Source organism: Lutzomyia longipalpis, chromosome 4 (genome assembly GCF_024334085.1).
Source record: "Lutzomyia longipalpis isolate SR_M1_2022 chromosome 4, ASM2433408v1".
NCBI lineage: Eukaryota > Metazoa > Arthropoda > Insecta > Diptera > Psychodidae > Lutzomyia > Lutzomyia longipalpis.
The window spans coordinates 20,973,307-20,992,306 of NC_074710.1; the positions used below are offsets into that span (position 1 = coordinate 20,973,307).

A 19,000-nucleotide genomic window follows, 5' to 3' on the forward strand; every position below is an offset into this window, starting at 1 on the left:
CAATCATGTCTCCTAAGTCCCTGAGTTTTACCTGCAGGAAGCCTAAATCTTGTTAAGTCCAATGCACAAATGAAAATTTTGATAGCGAAAGAATTTTTGATAAAAATTCATAAAGCTAGATTTCCGTTTCAATTTTATTGGTCTTCTTGTTACTACAACACCTACAATCAGCTCAACAACATAAATTCGACATTTTTCTCCAAATCCAAACTTCCTTCTTTACGTTTTCCAATTCAGTTTAATCTGCGGAATTAACGACCACCAAAATTACTCTTCCGGCGGAAATATCTCGTATATAATCTGCAAAAGGCTTTATCAGTGACGTCAAGTCTGTATCAGGTAAAAGTTAAGGAAACATTAAGTGCGCGTGCTGCTGATAACGTGATCTAATCACAAATGATTTTCTAGGAACTCCACGTCTTGGCCTTACACCTATGGCATCATGTGCAATGAACATGATCTGGCATAATCTCGCGATTTTCTTTGAGGCGATAGAGAAGTCTAATTGTGCAGAAGTAGACAATCTCAACAATGCTAAGTAGCGAAACACCCATGAAGAGCCCCAGAAGACCACCGCAGTTCGCTACAAAGTCTGTTTTTCCGAAAAGTTCACCACGACGGAGGGAGATGAATTGATCTTCCTTGAAGAAGAGCGCTATGTAGGCATATGAGACGTTCCTGCAAAAAAACAAGGAGTTTGTAAGGATGTTTCTGAAGGCGCTTCTTTGTTTCTTCTATACTCCAGGAACAACGAAAAGTCTTACTCTTTGGTTCCACTTGCAAAGTAAGTATTAGAGCGGTAGTGACCTTTGAAGCTGACGTCACCGTAGGATATTTCAGAGTCATAGGTTAGGTATGTGCAAGATGGCAGACAGTTGCAGTTAGGTGTTTCTTCATCAGCTTCTAATCCCTTAACTCCGTCAACTGCAACGTTGTTGAGATCCTCAACTGCGTCACGGTAGCATTGTATCTTAGCAGGACCGCAGATTTCTATTCCACGTAGACCTGCATGGAAGTAAAGATCTAGTAAAGATGACGCCTTATTACACATTCTCCATCCTTAATTCTGAACTGTTTCTTCGTCTTTAAGCCTACTATGTGGGATCCTCCTAAGCTCTTTCTTCGTCTTTTATAGCTATAAGCCTACTACGTTAATCCTCCTAAGTTGGAGCTTTTTCTCTGTCTTTTACAGCCTTTAAGAAGCCTACTATGTATATCCTTCTAAGTCAGAGCTCTTTCTCCGTCTTTTATAGCCCCAAGGAAGCTTTTTAAGTAGGATCCTCCTAAGTCACAGCTCTTTCTCCATCTTTTATAGCCTTTAGGAAGCCTATTATGTAGAAATGTAGATCCTCCTAAGTCTGAGCTCTTTCTTCGTCTTTTATAGCCTTTAAGAAGCCTATTATGTAGGATCCTTCTAAGTCTATAAGCTCTGTACAAGTACAGATTCTGCAGAAAAATTATTCCTAATCTGACCTAGTAACGAAGGAAATCGAGGATCTTTAACGACTGATCTCTAAATCCTAACCTACAAAGATAACCTTAAACAGGTAAAATCTTTTGCATTCTAGGAAAAAATACAAACAAACCCCAATAACCATAACAAGGTGAAGGTTACTAAACAAAATTGATAAGACTTTACCTTCAAAAGATCAACATTTTTATGATTTTTTAAAGGAATAATCTTGATCTGTTGAAGGCCTTATCACCTTCAAGTGAATTTCCAAGAAAATCAACTTACGTGGAAGATGGAAGGCGATACAACCGCATTTAGTTAATGTGTAATTTGTCACGCATTCCATTTCGCAGTTTAATTGCGTATAAACGCGAAAGAAGCGAAGGTAGCGTTCGGCTTCGTAGTAGCACTGTCTCCCCGAAGGTTCATACGATCGTAGTTTGTCTGATGTTTGAATTAGATGAGGTTTTAGCATGATAAGAGTCTCCTGGTTGGATGGTACACGAATGTAACCGCCATTTATTGATGGAACTTCAACGGGAGTATTGATCAGGACCTAAACTAATGAAGCTCGGTATGAGAAAAGTAACAAAGAAGGATGCTAAGTGAACAGGCAGGTTACTCACGTTGTATCCTTGGAAAGGACCTTCACAAAGAAAATCATAGTCAGTCGGATTTGTAGTTAGAGCGATTTCTAGGGAATTCCCTGTGCCACCGTTAACAAAGCGAAAGGGAAAACTGTCCAAACTAGCATTGGGTGGGAAACCCTTTTCTGGCGTCCAATCAATCCCCCTGAGGGACGCCATGTTGGCGTTAGGTTTTTGAAAGTAAAGCACATCATCACGAAAAATCCGCGCATTGGTCATCATGTTGAAGACAAAACAGAGTCCTTCTTCCGTTACAATGGAACTCAGGTAGGTCTTATTGGAGGAACCTTTCCAGGTGAACATGTCAAACAGGGCTTCTTCAGATGAAACAACCTGCGCCATTAGTTGGTAGCAATACTCCTCCGTTGCATTGCTCCAGAAACCCGAAACATTCCTCAAGTGAACCAAGTTGTAGCTATAGCAGATCAAGGAGAGTGCTCTCAACTGCTCAACACTGTGAAAGTCAAGATCATCTGGATTAGCTTATCAAGTTTCTTTTTTTTTTATTCTTAACAAGTCTGCTGTAAATCAGAAAAGCTGCACGAAAAAAAAATCAATCAAGCAGCTCCATCTTCATCAGCGCAATCACTTTTATCAGATTCACGTGAAGAAATTTATAGAAGGCGTTCGATAAAAGTCCTACATTGTGCTGATCTATAAATAAATATATATTTTGCACATTGTCCCACAATTCGGAGAAACGTAGGCATCTTTAAATGATCTAATTTGATGAATGGCTCTTAGTAGAAGAGGAGGAGATGTTTACGCATTGAAATATGAGCTTCACACATCCCACGCAAAAGTACTTCCGCGTCTATTTTGGACGCCATGTTTTTTTAATTTCACGCGAGACCTTTTTGGTCATTTTGCTTTGTTTACTACAAAAGCCATTAATTGATTGACTTCTGTTGAGATTTTGACCCACTTCTGTGGGGGATTTAATCGATGAGGAGGTACTTGAGAGGGATTTTACACTATAATTATTGGATTTTTGTAACTATAAGCAGGGATGAGGCGAAAAATGCCGCCATTTTCTCAAATTTTGATGCAAGAAATTTTTTTACACCAATTTTTAATGTTTTTTATTGTTATGGTTGATACATTTAAACTTCAAAAGACATAATTCAATGTAAATAAATTAAATATTAGCAGCCATTTTTGAGTAAAAAATCTGTGAGGGAAAAAAGGAAATTATCGAGAAAAAATTGACCATAAGTTCAGAAAGAAATATATAATGTGGAAGATGGATGGAGATGTATTTTTTGAGTGGAGGACATCAAATTCCCTCTGAAGATCAGCAAAAGGATCGCCTACGTAAAGTGAGGTTAGATTGAAAATAACATAGCTAGTAAGATTTATTTTAACCAGGATGTGAATAGAAATATTGTTCGGGAAGACAAGAAGGCAGTTGGAGGACCTCAAGATGAAATCTAAAGAAATGAAGCTAAACTGTGGGCGGCCATTTTACAAATTGTGGTCGTTATTCTTTAACTTTCAGAAACTGAAATTTTCACTTAAATAAGACAAGAAAACTTTATTCTGGGCGTGTAACTTCTAACCTTGCTTCGGGGCTAAATTGACGCTCAAAACTTTACAAACGGGGCTAAAAGATTTGGCTTTTAGGAAACAAAATGGCGAATGAAACAGATTTATTTAAAAGTTAGGAAACGAAAATTCAAAAACCGCTTCAAAAAAAAAAGAAAATGCAGCATTAGCAATAGAAATTCTCGAAATTCTAGTATATGAGGGCCTACTCTTCATCTGTTAAATTGGTCCTTGGCTCATCCTGAAGGCGTGTGAGGACATCGGTAAAGTTGAAAACACTCTGGCGCACTTTATTCAACGGACAAATGGTTACACTGGGAAAGGGAATCTTCCACAGGGGCGTTGGAGTTTGGGAGAAGCTCACAATGACCGGATCTGTAGTCCATTTGCGATAGATATTAATAATGAGTGCGCCACAGGCGTAGAAAGACGCCGCAATGGCTAGGAGCCACCATAGACGTTCCGGGAGGCGCCTTCGTGGGCCCCCGAGGTACTTTACGCCGTGAATTGTGCTACTATCGCTGTACTCCGACAGGAGATTTCTTGTTTCGCGCCGAAGCTCCTTGCGACGAAGGAAGGACATTCTGCACGCGCGGTCACCACTAGACTACCCTAAAGCAGCCCAGAGTGCCAATTTTCCAGGCACAGCCAATTCGCCGCAATTCACACTAATTGCCGCGCCAGTGTTTCTGCAACTATAACACAGCGCGTTACTTTATCAATTATGCTTTGGTCTCCACATGGGGGCTGTGACCTTCATTGGAAGCCCGATGAGGGATGAAAAAGTTTCACTTTCACTGGCGAAGAAAAAACGTTGATGGGCACTTTGAGGAAATTGAAACAATATTTGTCCACTTATATCATCCCTCGATATTGCGGTGTTGGATTTAATTAATTAATTTTTATTTAGCTTCAGAAAAATGGCTCCAAAGTCTCAATGATAGCCATTTTGAATGGAAATATTTTTTTCATTAAAAATAATTTTATAATCTTTAATTCTTTGTTTTATTTGGAATTGATTTTCATTGAAATGTCTTCAGAAGAACATAAAAAATCGTTTATGCTGCAAAATTTAAGGTTAGGTATTGACAAAAAATTAAACATGGCGTCCATGGCGTCAAATTGGTAAAGAAATTGCTAAATGTTATTCTTATTTTTTTTAGCAAGATATTAATGAAGAGTTTTTATATAGTTAGAATATTTTATTCTAATCTCGGTGAAACTAGGTAAGTATTAAATAGCCGTATTTTTAATCCTTAAGTACGTAAAACATCTAAAACCAAAATACAAAATGGTCGTTTTAACGGTTTTAACCGACGTTTCCATTAAAACCGCCATTTTGTTGTATATTTCCAGGCGTTCTTCCTCAATTTTTCTATGTAATCAATTTTTGATAAAAAAAATGAAATCTTAATGAGATTTTCAGGATTAAAATTTGTACGTTACCTTTATAGCTTTTACCTGTTTCCAAGAGAAGCTTTCTAGAAGCCTACATAATAAGTTAATTGACCATAATATTGAAAGATATGCCAGAAGATATGCTTCAGTAGCTACAGTAAAGAAAATTTTTTATACTCTTATCATGAAAGAGGAGAAAAATAAACAAAGTTCAGTAAATTGATTTATAAATCATTTTCTTATCGGATGAAGAGCAAAAAAGTCTCATAAGTCATAAATATGTTGCATTCTTTACAAAAAGGGGATTTTTTTTCAATACAGGAGTACACTCGGAAATAAATTGAAATTTTCACGAGACTCAATGGCAAAGGAGAACATTGAACTAGAACTTTTACTGGGAAATTTCTTATCATAATCAGGGGTGTAGTTAGAAATTAAATCAAAAGGAGTGTTTTGTGATTTTTTTTAAATCAAGGAACACAAATAGTTGATTAAAAAATGACTTAAAAGTTAAAGTTTATGAAGATTAGGGTTTGCTTCTGAATTGAAAGCTTTTGCTTATGTAATTCTAACGTTTGACATTCTTTTCTCACTATTGATTTTTTTTAAAGACAAATGGTTACATATATTCTGACGTTCTATTTATATTCACATTTGATGTTCTATTTTCTAACGTTTAACGTCAAATACTAAAAATTGTACGTTATACAATTTATAGCATTTGACGTTTATCTACAATTTGACATTTCTTTACAAATTTTAGCAGTTTCTTTTATAATGTTGAAGTTCATTTAGGAGCGTTTCACGTTCATTTTAGACTTAACGTTTAATAAGCCTCTTCAAACGTTTGATGCCTACTCTAGAATTTTTCTAATCTTTTCTACCATTTGACGTTTTGATCTATTGTTTGACATTTTTTCAACATCAGACATTTTCTCTCAATAATTGTCGTTCTTTTTTTTTAATGATTAGGCAAAGGCATGCCTAGTTTACGTTTAAATTTTAATGATTCTTTGACATCTCATCAGTAACGTTTGTCAACTTTTCTAACGTTTGACATTTCCTTAATAACATAAAAATAATCTCTTTTTTTATAAAACTTTGTGTGTAAATTTGTAAATTGGAAATGATTTCGTTTGGTTCCTAAAGAAAACTCTCTAAAACTTTGGGGTGATTGTAGCCACCTAAAAACCCTTCATGACTACGGCTCTGATCACAATTTGAAGTTCTTCTTTGCGAAATTCTTTCAACAATAAATGGAATAAAAAAATTAAGAAAAGAATGATATCTGATAAGATGCAAAAAAAACCGATGCAGTCTTATCAAAAAATGCAGCCACTTTGTAAATACTCAAAATGAGGCTTTCCCCTCGGAAGTCATAAAACTCCCTCTATTTTTCGTGTTGAAAGATGAAACTGAATTGTTTCTTATCAATCTTATCTAAATGTTAAGGAATGCTTAATTACGATAAGTTATTCATATGAGTTGCTGAAGGGGGTTTTCTTAAAAAACAGAAAAGACTTTTTGGGAAGAATTCCTTTTGGTTTTTAACTGAAAAAGAAGTAAGATGGGCCATCGGTATAGAACAACGAGAAGGCCAATAAATATTTGGAAATGTATCAATTAAAATCAATTGCATTTGAACAAGACTTTGAGACACTTTAGAACTAAACTAAAATTGAAATTAGCTGAGAGGTAAAATAACAGAAAAATATATTGGCAGCCATGTTTTGAGAGAGTCTTGTGAAAAAGTTATGTAGGAAAGAAGAAAATTATCGAGAGAAAAGAAGCCGTAATTTAAGAAACTTATATGGAAATTACAAGATGCAGAATTCTTAAATTATAATATTACTTTTATTGTGTAGAACGAAGCAAAAATGGCGTCAAATTTTCGTTAATGAATAGCAAAAAGATTGCTCAGATAAAGTGAGGTTAGGTGGAAAATGAGTAGTGGATTCCTTGCTGAGATTTCGCCGATATATTGGCTCTGAACAGACGGCGGTAACTTTTGGTTGACGTCTTCGCGAGGTAACTTTTTTGACACTACTGGAGGTAACTTTTTTACGCAAAGCAACTTTTTTTTTGTGTGCAAAAAAGTGAGAAATACGCGAAAAAATGCATTGCAGTGCCCCCGGAGGGCTTCCCGTATGCTCTTGATGCATTTTCCAGGCGAAAATTCGCACAATTCTTTTTTTTTGTCACAAAAATCTTTCGAGGAAACTTTTTCGAGGCAACAAAAAACAAGAAAGTTTTTTTAATTGCTGATTTTATATTTATTGAGCTACCGAGGATCGAGATTCATGCTGTCCGGGATGTACATTGTAGGTATTTGCTAAGGAGCCGGTGGAGCTGTTGTTGGATCAGAAGTTGGGTCTGCAGTTGAGTCCGTTATTGGGTCTGTCGAAGGTTCAGTTGGAGGCTGCGTTGGAGCTTCAGTTGGAGGCTGCGTTGAGGGCTCAGTCGGAGGTTGAGTTGGTGCTTCAGTTGGTGGCTGCGTTGGTGACTCAGTCGGAGGTTGTGTAGGATTCGTTGAAGGCTCAGTACTTGGTTCAGTTTGTTCCGGAGTCGGATTCCAAGGTTTTGTCGCATTGGTGGGTGGGCATGGTGGTTTAGTAGTAGGTGGTCGTGGGCATGGAACCTGCGTTGGTGGATCACATGGTGGGCACCATTCCCAATCACACCACAGTACACATTGACGTTTTTCTCCATCAAAAGCAGTACCGTCTTTGCACTTCCTTTCCGTTGCGGGTTGATTGAGCTTTTCACATACCCAGTACCTCGTTGAGTCCCAGTTGTTTCGCCAAACTTTTTGTGCTAATTCTTCCGGTGTCTGACAAGCAGGTCTTCCGCAGCCATTGTCGTAGTGACAGGAAGACGTTGGGGGAGTTGGATGTGTCGGAGGGGTTGGATGAGTCGGAGGGGTTGGATGAGTCGGAGGAGTAGGCCGTGTTGGAAGCGTTGGAACTGTTGGCAGTGTTGGGGGTGAATGATGATCTGGACTAATTACTGCACCCAAAGCTACAGCAGCAAGGCCAACAATGAAAACGGTTTGAAGAGTAAACACTAAAAAGGAAGAAAGTCGTTAGTTTTTAAATATTCCTCAAAGGACGCCTTGAAAATCCTTTAAATTCTTCAAGATGGCGCTCTTCTTCAACTTGCTCCCACACTTACTCTTGCCAATGTTGCTAGTAAGCTCTGATGCAAATTACTGATGCTTCTCTGAGATTTTTCTGCTCTTTTTATACATCCCCGTGAAATGCAAGAAACGTGCACGTCCTGACGTAGGCACATCCACAGGTACCCCCGTTTCCCGCCCACACTCCGCAATGCTTTGCCTTTGACTCACTTTCGCTTCATACCTTATCTTGCGTGTTCTCGATGAGGTGCAATAAAGACACGCGCCTTTTTTGCGAAATCAGATCATCACCAGCCTGGAGAATGAGGAAATTCAATGAGACATCTTTTATGGCCGGTGGGGGCACTTGTGGGGCTTTTAAATTGCTCCTATCGTCACTCATTTCCCGGAACTTTCTTCTTAATTGCTGCTCTTCCCTTTTTCTTGGCTTTATTTTTGGCGATGAGGAAGCAACGAAGCTTTGATGGAGACCTTATCTTTTTGCTAAAAGCTCTCCAAAAAAATTTCACGTGGGACAAGGGATTAATTTCCATTTAAAATAATTAACATTCCTCAACAAAGCGAGGAAATGCTTTTGGGTATGGAAATGGATTTTCCGTTGACGGATTAGATTTGAATTCGCATTTGATTTTTTTTTTGTGGTTAGAAGGTCAATTGAAGATTTTTGTCAAAAGAAAATCAAGAAAATGGATTGATTGATTGAAAATTCCTTAGAAAGAGAGGAATTTAACGAGGTTTCTGTACTTTCGCGAACTAAAAAATTGCGATTTCAATCACATTAATCCATAATAAATGCGAAGGAATTAATTTAATTTAATAATTCCTGGTTAATGCAAAGAAATTCTCATTGAAATAATCAATCAATTACATCTTTTTTTCTTCCAAAATGGCGGCTATATTAAGAATTTCCAAGATGGCAACATCCTTTGATTTACCAAGGACGCTACCTTGAATGCTACAAGAATGTTGAATGAACTAATTTCTTCGTTAAAGAATTAAAACCAAAATAATGAACGAAAATACTGCGTAGGTGTTCGAAAAAAAGTCTTTCATTGATAAATTGTGATAAGAACTTCTAGGGAATAATCCTTTGATTCTCACAAGGCTCACAATCTTTTGCTGAAATCACAAATTGCAAAAATTACCTTCCGATTTGCCTTTTTTTGCTGTCTTTTTGTTGCAAATCGCAAAATGCAAAGAAAATCCCTAAATTGAGCTGCTCAGTCATCATCAAGACATCATTCCTCAATGGTATACGAGGGATTAGATCTGGTGAGTGCGCGTCAATCATTCACGCGAAAAAAGATGATAATCTGTGACGAAAAAAAGGTGCGATAAGGTTAATGAGGGGTTCGTGGTGGGTATAAAAAGACGAAAAAATCGATGAGGAATCAATCAGTTGGTGAAGTTGCAAGAGTAAGCTTAAAAAAAACCAAAAAATAGCCATGAAAAGTGAGTATTTTCGGTGTTTTGTGCGACATATAACGAGTGAAACAACAATTTTGGAGAAACTTAACGAAAAATTGATATAACTTGACGAAATTTTTCTTAAAACCCAACGTAAAGTTCTGAAAATTGAATGAAGGAAATTCTAGATTTCTACGAAAAATTCATAGAACTTGACGAAGATTTTTAGATTTCTACAGAAATACTCAGAAGTGATTGAATATTACTGATGTTGTTGTTTTCATTTAGAAATTGAAACAGAATTTTAAGCAAATTACTTTCGTTAACTTACAGATTAACGAAAGAATGCTTAAACTCAACGAAAATTTTCTAAAGGTCCACGAAGATGGACGAATGTTGTTAATATCCAAGATAAACTTAGAACTTTTGTTGTTTTTTTTATTTAGATTTTGCAACAGAATACAAAAAGAGTTTCGTTAAGTTTTTCTTTTATAAATGTGAAAACATTTTAACGTTCCTTTTTAGTTGAAATAGATTTGTGATTGTTGGATTAAGAAACCGAATAGTTTTTATTTTTCAAAAAATCACAGCTAAAAAGTTTCGTTAATATTTCGTCAAAATTTTTTTTTGTTAAAAATGAGTAAAATTTGAATGAATTTGAACAAATCTATACCTAATCATAAGTTTCAAATATTGAAAGAAAAGTCATTTAAATAGAAATAATTACTTTTATTTTAAGAACTAATAAAGTAAAATCTTTCGTTAAGTTTCTATTTTTATGCAAATTTTCCTTTAAAATTATGATCTGTAACAAAATATTGAAACAAGAAACTTTTCTTCAGCCTTTACAGTCTTCCTTCTCTGTGCCCTCGTGGCCTTTGCTGTGGCTCAAGATGAGAATGATCACACAAACGGACAGCCAGGTTGCCAGACGCAAGAGGAGGTGAATAGACGTTACTGGCGCAACAACTGGGATCCCACTCGTTTCTGGGTGTGTGACACCCTCAACCAACCTGCCCATGCAGTCACCTGCGAGGAGCACACAGGTGAAGTGAGCCTTGCTTGGTTGGATTCAGCACAGGCTTGCGTCTCATGGTCCCAATGGGAATGGACCCCACCACGTGCCCCACCATCACGCCCCTAAATCATCTCCGGTACCCGGAACTTATAATCCACCCCCAAATTGAGCCTCTTCATGTCCACATGTTATCAATAAACATTTCGTTTTGATTGCAATCATACAAACTTTTCTTTTTTGTTACAAACACCTCACAGCCCAGGGGATTAAGTGTCTGTTCTCAAAAGCAAAAAGTTATGGGTTCGAATCCAATTTGTGGGATTTATTTTTTTGTGCTTCGTAAGGTTGTTAGACTATCTCTCTGTGCAAATCCATTGGGGGATTTCTGAAAAACCCAAATTGGTGCAAATTTTTGTGGTTTTTGATAAGATTTGGCCAACTTATCGTGATTTTGGCACACCAGCGATAGCAAGCCCGTGACATAGTGAAGGAGGGTTCCTGGAAATGCTATCAAGCAAAAATGTGAACTTTCCTCAAGGCTATTATAATCTATTTGATCTATATCTGTGTTTGTTGATTAAAAACACGAGTATTTATGCACGTAATGAGAAAATTTTCTCATGAGGCAGCTAGTATGACGCTACAAACAAGAGCTCTAACCTCAAAAACTAAAGATAAAATTTGTAGTTTAACAAGTTAATCTAAACTAAACGCGAACATCTTATGGGAAATTCAACCCTATGCTGAATAATGAATATTCTAGCTCTCTATAGCAGCTACAAGAGTAAAAATGTTGCAAACAATCGATTTTTGACGCTTTTAGACGTTTTCAAAATGGCCACCAGTCTCCTCTGCCAGACAGAATTGCCCTTATTGTATTAAAGCTGCGATGAAAAACTTACCTTCTGAAGTATAAGGCATGTGGCCGCTATATTGAAACGGTAGTACCGGACTTTTTAATAGGTATACAAAGAAAATTTAAAAAAAAATCAATTTTGTCGTGGTTTTCTCGTATACAAAAATGGAAGATATTAAAAAATTGAGCTTAAAACAACAACAAAAATATTAAAAAGAAAAAAACATTAAAAATTGAGCTTGTTTTTAAATGACTACAATAAATTACATACCTAACCTAAAAATACTTGTTGACTTTCTAATAATTTCACAAATTTAGGAAAAATAAGGATAGACAATATCGTGATATTTCATATCTGGAAGAATCGTTTGGTTAACAAACACACTTCTTATAATTAATTAAATGAAGACAGAAAAAAACTTTTAAAATTATGGTTTATTTATAAAAAATGTTTTTTTTTACATTTTTTTTAAAAATATTTTGATACGATCGACCGGGGGCACTGCAACGCATTTTTCCCACATTTTTCACTTTTTTTGCACAAAAAATTAGCTTTGAGGTTATATTGCCGCGAAAAATACTCCCTGAAGTGTCAAAAAATGTTCCTCGCGAAGACGTCAAACAAAATTCACCTCCGTCTGTTCAGAGCCATTTACCCATTTTTTTTCTTAAAATAAGGAGTTATTCTATACGTGCTATACAGAAACTAATAAACTCCTTTTTATTGGAAATTTGTGAAAAATTCTCTGTGAAAAAAGATTCTCCATTTTAATGATTTTCTCCATAGAACACGCATAACATCCTTTTCGTTTGAAACTTATTTTATTTTTTTTATATTTTTTAAGAATTAAAACTTTATTTTAAAATTCATAAATTTTTTTCTTAGTGTACGATTCGGGAATATTCGGGTTGAGCGCGAAATAATCTTTAAAATTTAACGGTAAATCATCATTTTACTTCTTCCGTTTTCTCTTGGTGGCTACTCTGGACCTTCTTGTTGGATTTCCGTGTGATCATTTGTGATCCAGCCTTCGTTGAATTGTGATCTTTTTCCGTTTTTCTCTCTGTTTAAAAAGAATCTCCATTTTATTCGTCTAAAAATGTTCCCTCCAAGTCAGGATGATATTAATAAACTTCGCGCTGTTATTGAATCTTGGGATCTCTCTCGTCCTGATCTTGTGGTTAAGATCCTCGTTGGTGAGTAATTTTTTTCACAGAATTCCCTCCTGGGCCACGAGGCTGAAATAAAAAAAATCTCTTCTCTTCCTGCAGATAACTGCTTCTTACTCCATGAGATGCTTTTGATTGAGGAACAGGACATCGTGGATCTCTTCCCAAGTCCTTATGTGCATGATCGCGTGCAATTCCGCGTTTGCATCACTAAATGGGCGATGGAAGTTGAGACAGCTAATCGTATTCTCTCCCTCAACGAGGAACCCGAACCGGAAGTTGTGCAGATTGCCGTTAAAAATTGCTGCCAGGATCGTCGTGATGTCGTTAAAGGTGAGAAAAATCGAAGAAAAATTATTTATTTTTAAGGAAAATTCATGAAAATCTTCTAAAAAATTCTTTTTTTCTGTTTCTTTGCAGACAAAGTCCAGGCTTATCTCAATGTCATGAACTTCCCCGGATTGCCAAAGTAAATTCTCCTGAAAGATTCCGGTAAATTGTATTGAAACGCCTATCGCTGTTGTAAGTAATAAAAGAACATAAAAGATCTCTAAAAAACGAATCTTTTATTCAAATTTTCTACAAAAAATTCCCTTTCTGCTGAAAAATCTTCTCCCGGAATCCGTTAATTGTCTTTGTTTAAATGCTGCCGGATACAATGGACAATGGTGTCCACTTCTGCCATTGCTCCGGGGCCTTTATCCCCACACATGAGAGTCTTCTCAATGCAGGGAATTTCATGGTAGCCCCATGCTTTGAGCTGGGCAATGTGCTGCGCTGTTACAGGGTGCTGCCACATCTTTGTATTCATGGCTGGACAGAAGAGGAATGGTTTTCCGGCATCCCATGCCCGGAGGATGCAAAGCAGAAGATTGTCACACAATCCGGAAGCAATCTTTGCCAATGTGTTTGCATCCAGGGGCGCAAGAATGATGAGATCTGCCCATTTTGCCAGCTCTATGTGTAACACAGGGTCTCCACGTTGCTTCCATGCAGCCCATTCATCGGCATCTGTGTGCAAACGGACATCCTGGCCAAGATCTTGAGGAGAAAAGAAATTCTTTGCTGCTTCCGTGACAACTACTTGAATCTCCACACCGGGGATGGCTTCTGTGAGTTTCTGTACAAGTTGGGGGAGTTTTATCGTTGCCACACTTCCGGTGCATCCCACAAGAATCCGGGAAGATCTCTCCATCGCTCTCTCCTAGTTCTCCTTCTGCGCTTCTTTTGATTCTTCGTCAAATCCCAACTTTGTCCACTCCTCTCTTGCCATCAAATTATTCTGCATCCGACACTCCAGGTAATCCCGGGCGAAAGATCTGCACTCTGCGTTGGAATCTGTCTTCTCGTGCAGACAATTCATATACCTCAGCATGGACTTCTTGCACAAACCCTCGTGATCCAGTGGGAAGCTCCCCTTGTCAGGTGGTGTTGGTGTGAATTTTTTCTGGCTGAATGTCATAGAAGACATCTCCGACCGGAAATTCCTAGCACTTCCTGCGTTTTCTGCCCGAAATTCCCGGAAATGTTCAACCTCAAAATTCCCAGCTTCAAAGAAAATCAAAACAATGGGAATTGAATGGATTCCTTTGATGAATGTGAAGGGTTTCGCATATCGTGTCTTTCTCTACAGAACAGACTCTCTCTGCAGAGATTATCGACGTTTTCCGTGTTGGGAGAGTGAAATTTTGCTTTTGTGTTATTTTTCTCTTCTGTTTTTCCATTTAATTTTTCCTTTTTTGTACGGAAATTCGTGCTAAAAGTGCTCTAGTGCGTTACCCCAAGGAGCCCCCCTGCGAAATCTCAAGGTGGGTAGTGTGATTCGGGCTGGGAAATGCCCCAAAAGATGGTATCAGTGCACATCCCGTTATATTGCAATTTTCTTCCACCTGTTAATCCCCCCGAAACCGCCTTTCCGGCTATTTGTTTTGCCCCCTTCGTGGGCACTGAATGACCCCCCAAGAACCCCCCTTTGGTGGCTGTACGGAGAACTCTGAGACAAGAAAGGATTTCCCGCAGGGAGAAGGGAACAAAAGAAGCCCCGGAAGTGTTTACATTGATGTGGAAGCAATGAGGAGGAGGGCAGAGGAGGAAGATGTGAAATGGGGTCACTGAGAGTCAATGGAGTGTGTCCAGTGTTGACATACCCACCTGCCCTCCCGCACAGGTATCTTCTGTGTGCAACAAAGAAACTCTCTCGGTGACTCATTGATGCGGAAAATGCCGAGAAAAGTGCCCAAGAGGGGGGTTTTTGAGGTTATGTTTCCTCCTCAGCTCTCCTCCGGAAACCTTCCCCTGAATGCACTGAAATCTCCCGCCCACAAAAAAAAAATGAGAAAATAATAAAGAAAATTCTCTTCTCTTTCCAGGAATCTCAAGAGAGCAAAAGAAAGCATTTCCAGTGATTTTTTTTTGGGTACAAAAAAAGCCGCCAAAGTGGATAAAATGCCAACTCCGGTGCTCAATGAGAGCAACAATTCGTCAAGTCACGAGATCATCGTGAAGACGGCCTACAATGGGCAGAAGATGATCACGTACATCAGTGAGAGTATCACTTTTGATGAACTCTGCGAGGAGATTCGTGGAATGTGCCAATTTTCTCCGGATCAGGTAAATTAGGGCGTTTTCAAGAGTTCTGGGGCTTCTCTCCGCTAATTCCTGAAGGGATCACCCATCAAGAATTTCAAAGAGAGACTCTCTTTTAATTGTTGGAAGTATATTTTTATGTAAAAATTCTTTCAGAATTTTTTTGTGTGATTTGATGAATTCTACACAGAGAAAAATTAAGTGTGTAAGATTGTTTTCACACTTCAAATAGCTTTTAAAAATGAAGCGTCTCATTTTTGCGATTTTTGTGGGTTTTTCTAAATAAGGTTTATTTATTTATATAAAACTATTTTTAAAAAATGAAGAAAAAAAATTTAATCATTTATAGGGCAAAGTATAGAGAGAGTTGAAAGTTCTAGAATAAAATGAAGAATTTTCTTATTTTATTTCCTGTAAATTATATATTTTTTATTATTCAAAAATATAAAAAAAGCTTTTAAAACTTATAAAACGCAAAAAAATGATTTTTTTCTTGTATCGATAACTCCGTGTGTAACTAGCTTAAGTCAGTAAAGTATCTTTTCATCAAATGCGTGATGATGGAACTTACAAAACTTTAGTGCTTTGATCAATGATCTTTATTCTTAACCTTCTGAAAAATAAATATCATGATAAAAAAAAATTACGCATGTTTCAATGTTTCATGCTTTTTGTGACATCAAAATGCAAAATTTTAATTCTGAGGTAGTTCTTGGATTCTTTTGACAAACTTTGTGGAGTTTGAAAGCATTTTAGTAGCATAAAATGGATTTAACTACATAATCTTGAATTATCCTTACCCAATTAGGATTATATTGCTCGGAATTAAATTTAAATTAAAAGCTTCAAGTACTTGAATGATTGTTTCATCTGTGTTTTGCACTACACTGAAGATGAAACATTGATTTTAAATGTGTTTTTTTATAGGAAGATTAGGATGTAAAACATCTTCAAAAGAGTGGTTTCTTGGTTATGATTCTGCCAAGAAAAAAACATGTTTCTTTCTTGCTTATTTTTCCCTTAAAATAAACAAAATTAACAATTAACAAACTGAAGGTAATTTTCAACTTTTTTCCTTCAAATTGTTTTTGAACGTATTTTGCAAATTATTTGATTAATTTATATCGTAAAAAAACATGAAAATGTACGAGTTAATTTTTATTTTAACCCTTAAATCTATACGTGAAACATTAGATTTTCTTTAAAATAATTGATTTTAAAAATTTGTAAATACATTTGATTTAAAAAAAAACCAAAGAAAACATTTTCAATCAGATTTCACCTTAACCCTTTAACGTCCAACGTGAAACATAAAAACATTGAAACATGCGCTCTTTTATCGCGAATTTTATTCTATGAATTTTTTTAGAAGACTTTTCTCACTCAGAACGTCTACTTTGACCCCTTATGCGTGAATTTGATGCATTTGTAACATGGAAAAACAATTACATTCATAAATAATTGAAAAATAAAATGTTTCACGTTTGGGTCAGCGTATGACCCAAAAAACCTTAAAGGGTTAAAGTATCCACAAAAAGAAAAAAAATTGTGATACAAAAACCGAAGATTTCAATGTTTCATGTCAAAGCAAAATGGTTAAATTCTGTAATGAAACATGCATTGATTTCTGAGTTTATAAAGCAATAAAATTCGTATTTAATAAAGTTTCAAAATTGGTAAAACTTACAAAATGATTTTTTTTAATCCTTGAAACATCAGCTATAAGTATTGAAACATTAATCTTGTGGCGAAACATTTAAAAGCTTTAAAACATTTAAAAGAAAAAATGCTAAAAATTGCCAAAGAGGATTGTTTTCTAACTGTCCTGCGATCGCAGCGCCCTCTACGTACGAGTCGCATTTTTTCAAACTTCTCAAAGTCTGAAAATGGGAATAATTTTTCTCTGTGTATTCTCAATCAATGGGAACAAATTAAAACATTCGAGTGCAAAAGGTTCAATTTTAAATTAATTGAATTGAATTGACATCAAAAATTGAATTTAGGTTACAAATCTAGGAGATAAATTTAAATATTTAGCATTTTATTAAATTTCTTTTTTTAAATAAAAATCCTTTTTAGGTTTTTACAATGAAATGGGTTGATGAAGAGAATGATCCGTGCACGATTTCGTCGCAGCTTGAACTCAACGAAGCCATTCGTCTGTACGAACTCAATCGCGACTCTGAGCTTCTAATTCACGGTGAGTTGATTATTCTTTTAATATTTTGCTCGCCGCGCCGTGAAAAATTGTGTCACTCCCGTGTGTACTTTTGGGGCTCATCGCACTGTGATAAGATCGTTCTGTGCTTTTGCCATTTGATAAGACATGGCGCATAGTTAACGCCTCTTTCACTCTGACTCTCTATTCGGGAATATTCTTTTACAAAAAAAAAGAAAAAGAAAAAGTTGAAAAAATTGTGTGGATTTCAGTGCTTTCGGATGCTTTTGGTGCGAATAAATCGGCAAGAGTGTGGATTTTTGTGCCGAAAAATGGGCAAAAGCGCGGGAAAAGTTGAGGAAAAGAAGGAGGATGAAAGTGAGTTGAAAAAATTGAGCTTTTCTTGTCCCAAAAGTGCCCCCAAAATGCCCTTTTGGGCGTCATTTTATGTCTTTCTTCATTTTTTTTTTCTGTCTTCAAAACTAATAAAATGTAAACATTTTTATTGGATACTCCGCGTGGAGACACAAAAAAACTCTTTCATGATTAATTAAGAGGTGTTTATTTGTTTTTACAACAAGGAAAAACGAGAGAGAGAAATAAGAAAGAAAAAAAAACTCTACTTGTGAAGACTTTTTTTACTCAACCATCAAAAAAGCTCATTTTTGGTTGGGACTTATTGGCACTCAAGTGAGAAATTGCGACAATACTGCGCGTGTATTATGTGAATTTGTATTGTACCAACATAAGAAGCAAAAGCATGATTTCAAAATAAAACCAAAATATATTACAGAGCTTCATTTGGAAGTTAAAATGTGAAACTTCTACCCAAAAAAAAACTTTACAAACTTGAAGGAAGCTTAATAGGGTAGGTCACCATCATGGAAAAGTTTTCAGAAAGCTTAAATCAGTTCAGGGAGAGTTTATTAATAAAAAAAAAGGTTGATTGATATTTGATAAGAGGATTGGCGACTGATACCAAATTGAGGCGGGAAAAGATTTCTTTTCAAGGGGAATTGATCTGAATGAAAATATTCGTATCATCGGAATTATTCGGAATGATTCGTGAAAAGAATTCAAGAGAGGATACATAATATTAAGGAGCAAAAGCGTGAAAAGTACTAAATTCAAGCGTAAAAATAGTAGATTTTAGTCTGAAAATAGTAAATTCAAGCTTAATTAGTATTAACTTTAAGCATAAAAAAGTTATTTGGATTTCAGTCATAAAAGGGCTGAGGTTGAAGAAAAATTTATTAATAAAGTACTAAATTCAAGTAAGAGAAATAGTAAATTCAACCCTGTAAATACTAAATTCAAGCAGAAACAAGTTATTCGATTTTTAGCAAGGGATATAATTATGTACATGAAGATGATTCACCAAAGATAAAACTAAAATTATCCGGTAGATAAACAACCTTTTAATGTATATTTCACTACAGAGAAATTATTGAAAAAAATATATACACACCAAAAAATGTTTCTTTATTCTCAAATGCGAGTGAAATGACTCGCATTTTTACGTATTAGAATAGGTAATAAGAGACAGGCACAAGGGGTGTTTATCTGAATGAAAATCTTCGGATCTTCGGATTATTCGCCAAAGATTCGGATGATTCGCGAAAGGTC

At 36.2% G+C, this 19,000-nt stretch overlaps 7 protein-coding genes across 12 annotated transcripts in view; 3 read left to right on the forward strand and 4 right to left on the reverse strand.

Moving 5' to 3' along the window:
• Window positions 1–440: 440 nt before the first annotated feature.
• LOC129795239 (pickpocket protein 28-like) lies at window positions 441–4,228 on the reverse strand. The gene is made up of 5 exons (XM_055836325.1): window positions 3,855–4,228; window positions 2,080–2,554; window positions 1,739–2,009; window positions 765–1,005; window positions 441–678 (listed from the first exon to the last, which is right to left on the reverse strand). The coding sequence occupies exons 1-5, from the start codon at window positions 4,226–4,228 to the stop codon at window positions 441–443; spliced, it is 1,599 nt and encodes a 532-aa protein (XP_055692300.1).
• A 3,064-nt stretch (window positions 4,229–7,292) lies between these two features.
• On the reverse strand, window positions 7,293–8,332 carry LOC129794821 (uncharacterized). Its single transcript, XM_055835691.1, has 2 exons — window positions 8,215–8,332; window positions 7,293–8,106 (listed from the first exon to the last, which is right to left on the reverse strand). Coding segments are annotated over exons 1-2 (732 nt in total). The 5' UTR covers window positions 8,216–8,332; the 3' UTR covers window positions 7,293–7,375.
• A 1,230-nt stretch (window positions 8,333–9,562) lies between these two features.
• Window positions 9,563–10,822, forward strand: LOC129794823 (uncharacterized). The gene is made up of 2 exons (XM_055835692.1): window positions 9,563–9,631; window positions 10,429–10,822. The coding sequence occupies exons 1-2, from the start codon at window positions 9,625–9,627 to the stop codon at window positions 10,728–10,730; spliced, it is 309 nt and encodes a 102-aa protein (XP_055691667.1). The 5' UTR covers window positions 9,563–9,624; the 3' UTR covers window positions 10,731–10,822.
• A 1,608-nt stretch (window positions 10,823–12,430) lies between these two features.
• LOC129794854 (uncharacterized) lies at window positions 12,431–13,188 on the forward strand. The gene is made up of 3 exons (XM_055835754.1): window positions 12,431–12,657; window positions 12,733–12,963; window positions 13,051–13,188. The coding sequence occupies exons 1-3, from the start codon at window positions 12,561–12,563 to the stop codon at window positions 13,101–13,103; spliced, it is 381 nt and encodes a 126-aa protein (XP_055691729.1). The 5' UTR covers window positions 12,431–12,560; the 3' UTR covers window positions 13,104–13,188.
• LOC129794852 (phosphopantothenoylcysteine decarboxylase) lies at window positions 13,178–13,825 on the reverse strand. Its single transcript, XM_055835751.1, has one exon. It carries the CDS (start codon window positions 13,823–13,825, stop codon window positions 13,256–13,258), a length of 570 nt encoding a protein of 189 aa, XP_055691726.1. The 3' UTR covers window positions 13,178–13,255.
• LOC129794855 (cytochrome c oxidase assembly protein COX19) lies at window positions 13,178–14,101 on the reverse strand. The gene has a single exon (XM_055835755.1). It carries the CDS (start codon window positions 14,099–14,101, stop codon window positions 13,835–13,837), a length of 267 nt encoding a protein of 88 aa, XP_055691730.1. The 3' UTR covers window positions 13,178–13,834.
• Window positions 14,102–14,221: 120 nt separating this feature from the next.
• The window catches only part of LOC129794827 (atypical protein kinase C), a 105,064-nt gene continuing 100,285 nt past the window's right edge, over window positions 14,222–19,000 (forward strand). For 3 of the 6 annotated variants that reach the window (XM_055835702.1, XM_055835701.1, XM_055835704.1), the window contains exons 1-3: window positions 14,325–14,438; window positions 15,000–15,240; window positions 17,296–17,416. In XM_055835702.1, the coding sequence (XP_055691677.1) occupies window positions 15,076–15,240; window positions 17,296–17,416 (286 nt within the window). In that variant the 5' untranslated portion in view covers window positions 14,325–14,438; window positions 15,000–15,075. Of the gene's footprint in view, window positions 14,439–14,999; window positions 15,241–17,295; window positions 17,753–19,000 lie in introns of those variants that run through there. The other 3 variants (XM_055835703.1, XM_055835711.1, XM_055835710.1) reach the window with 3 other exon arrangements.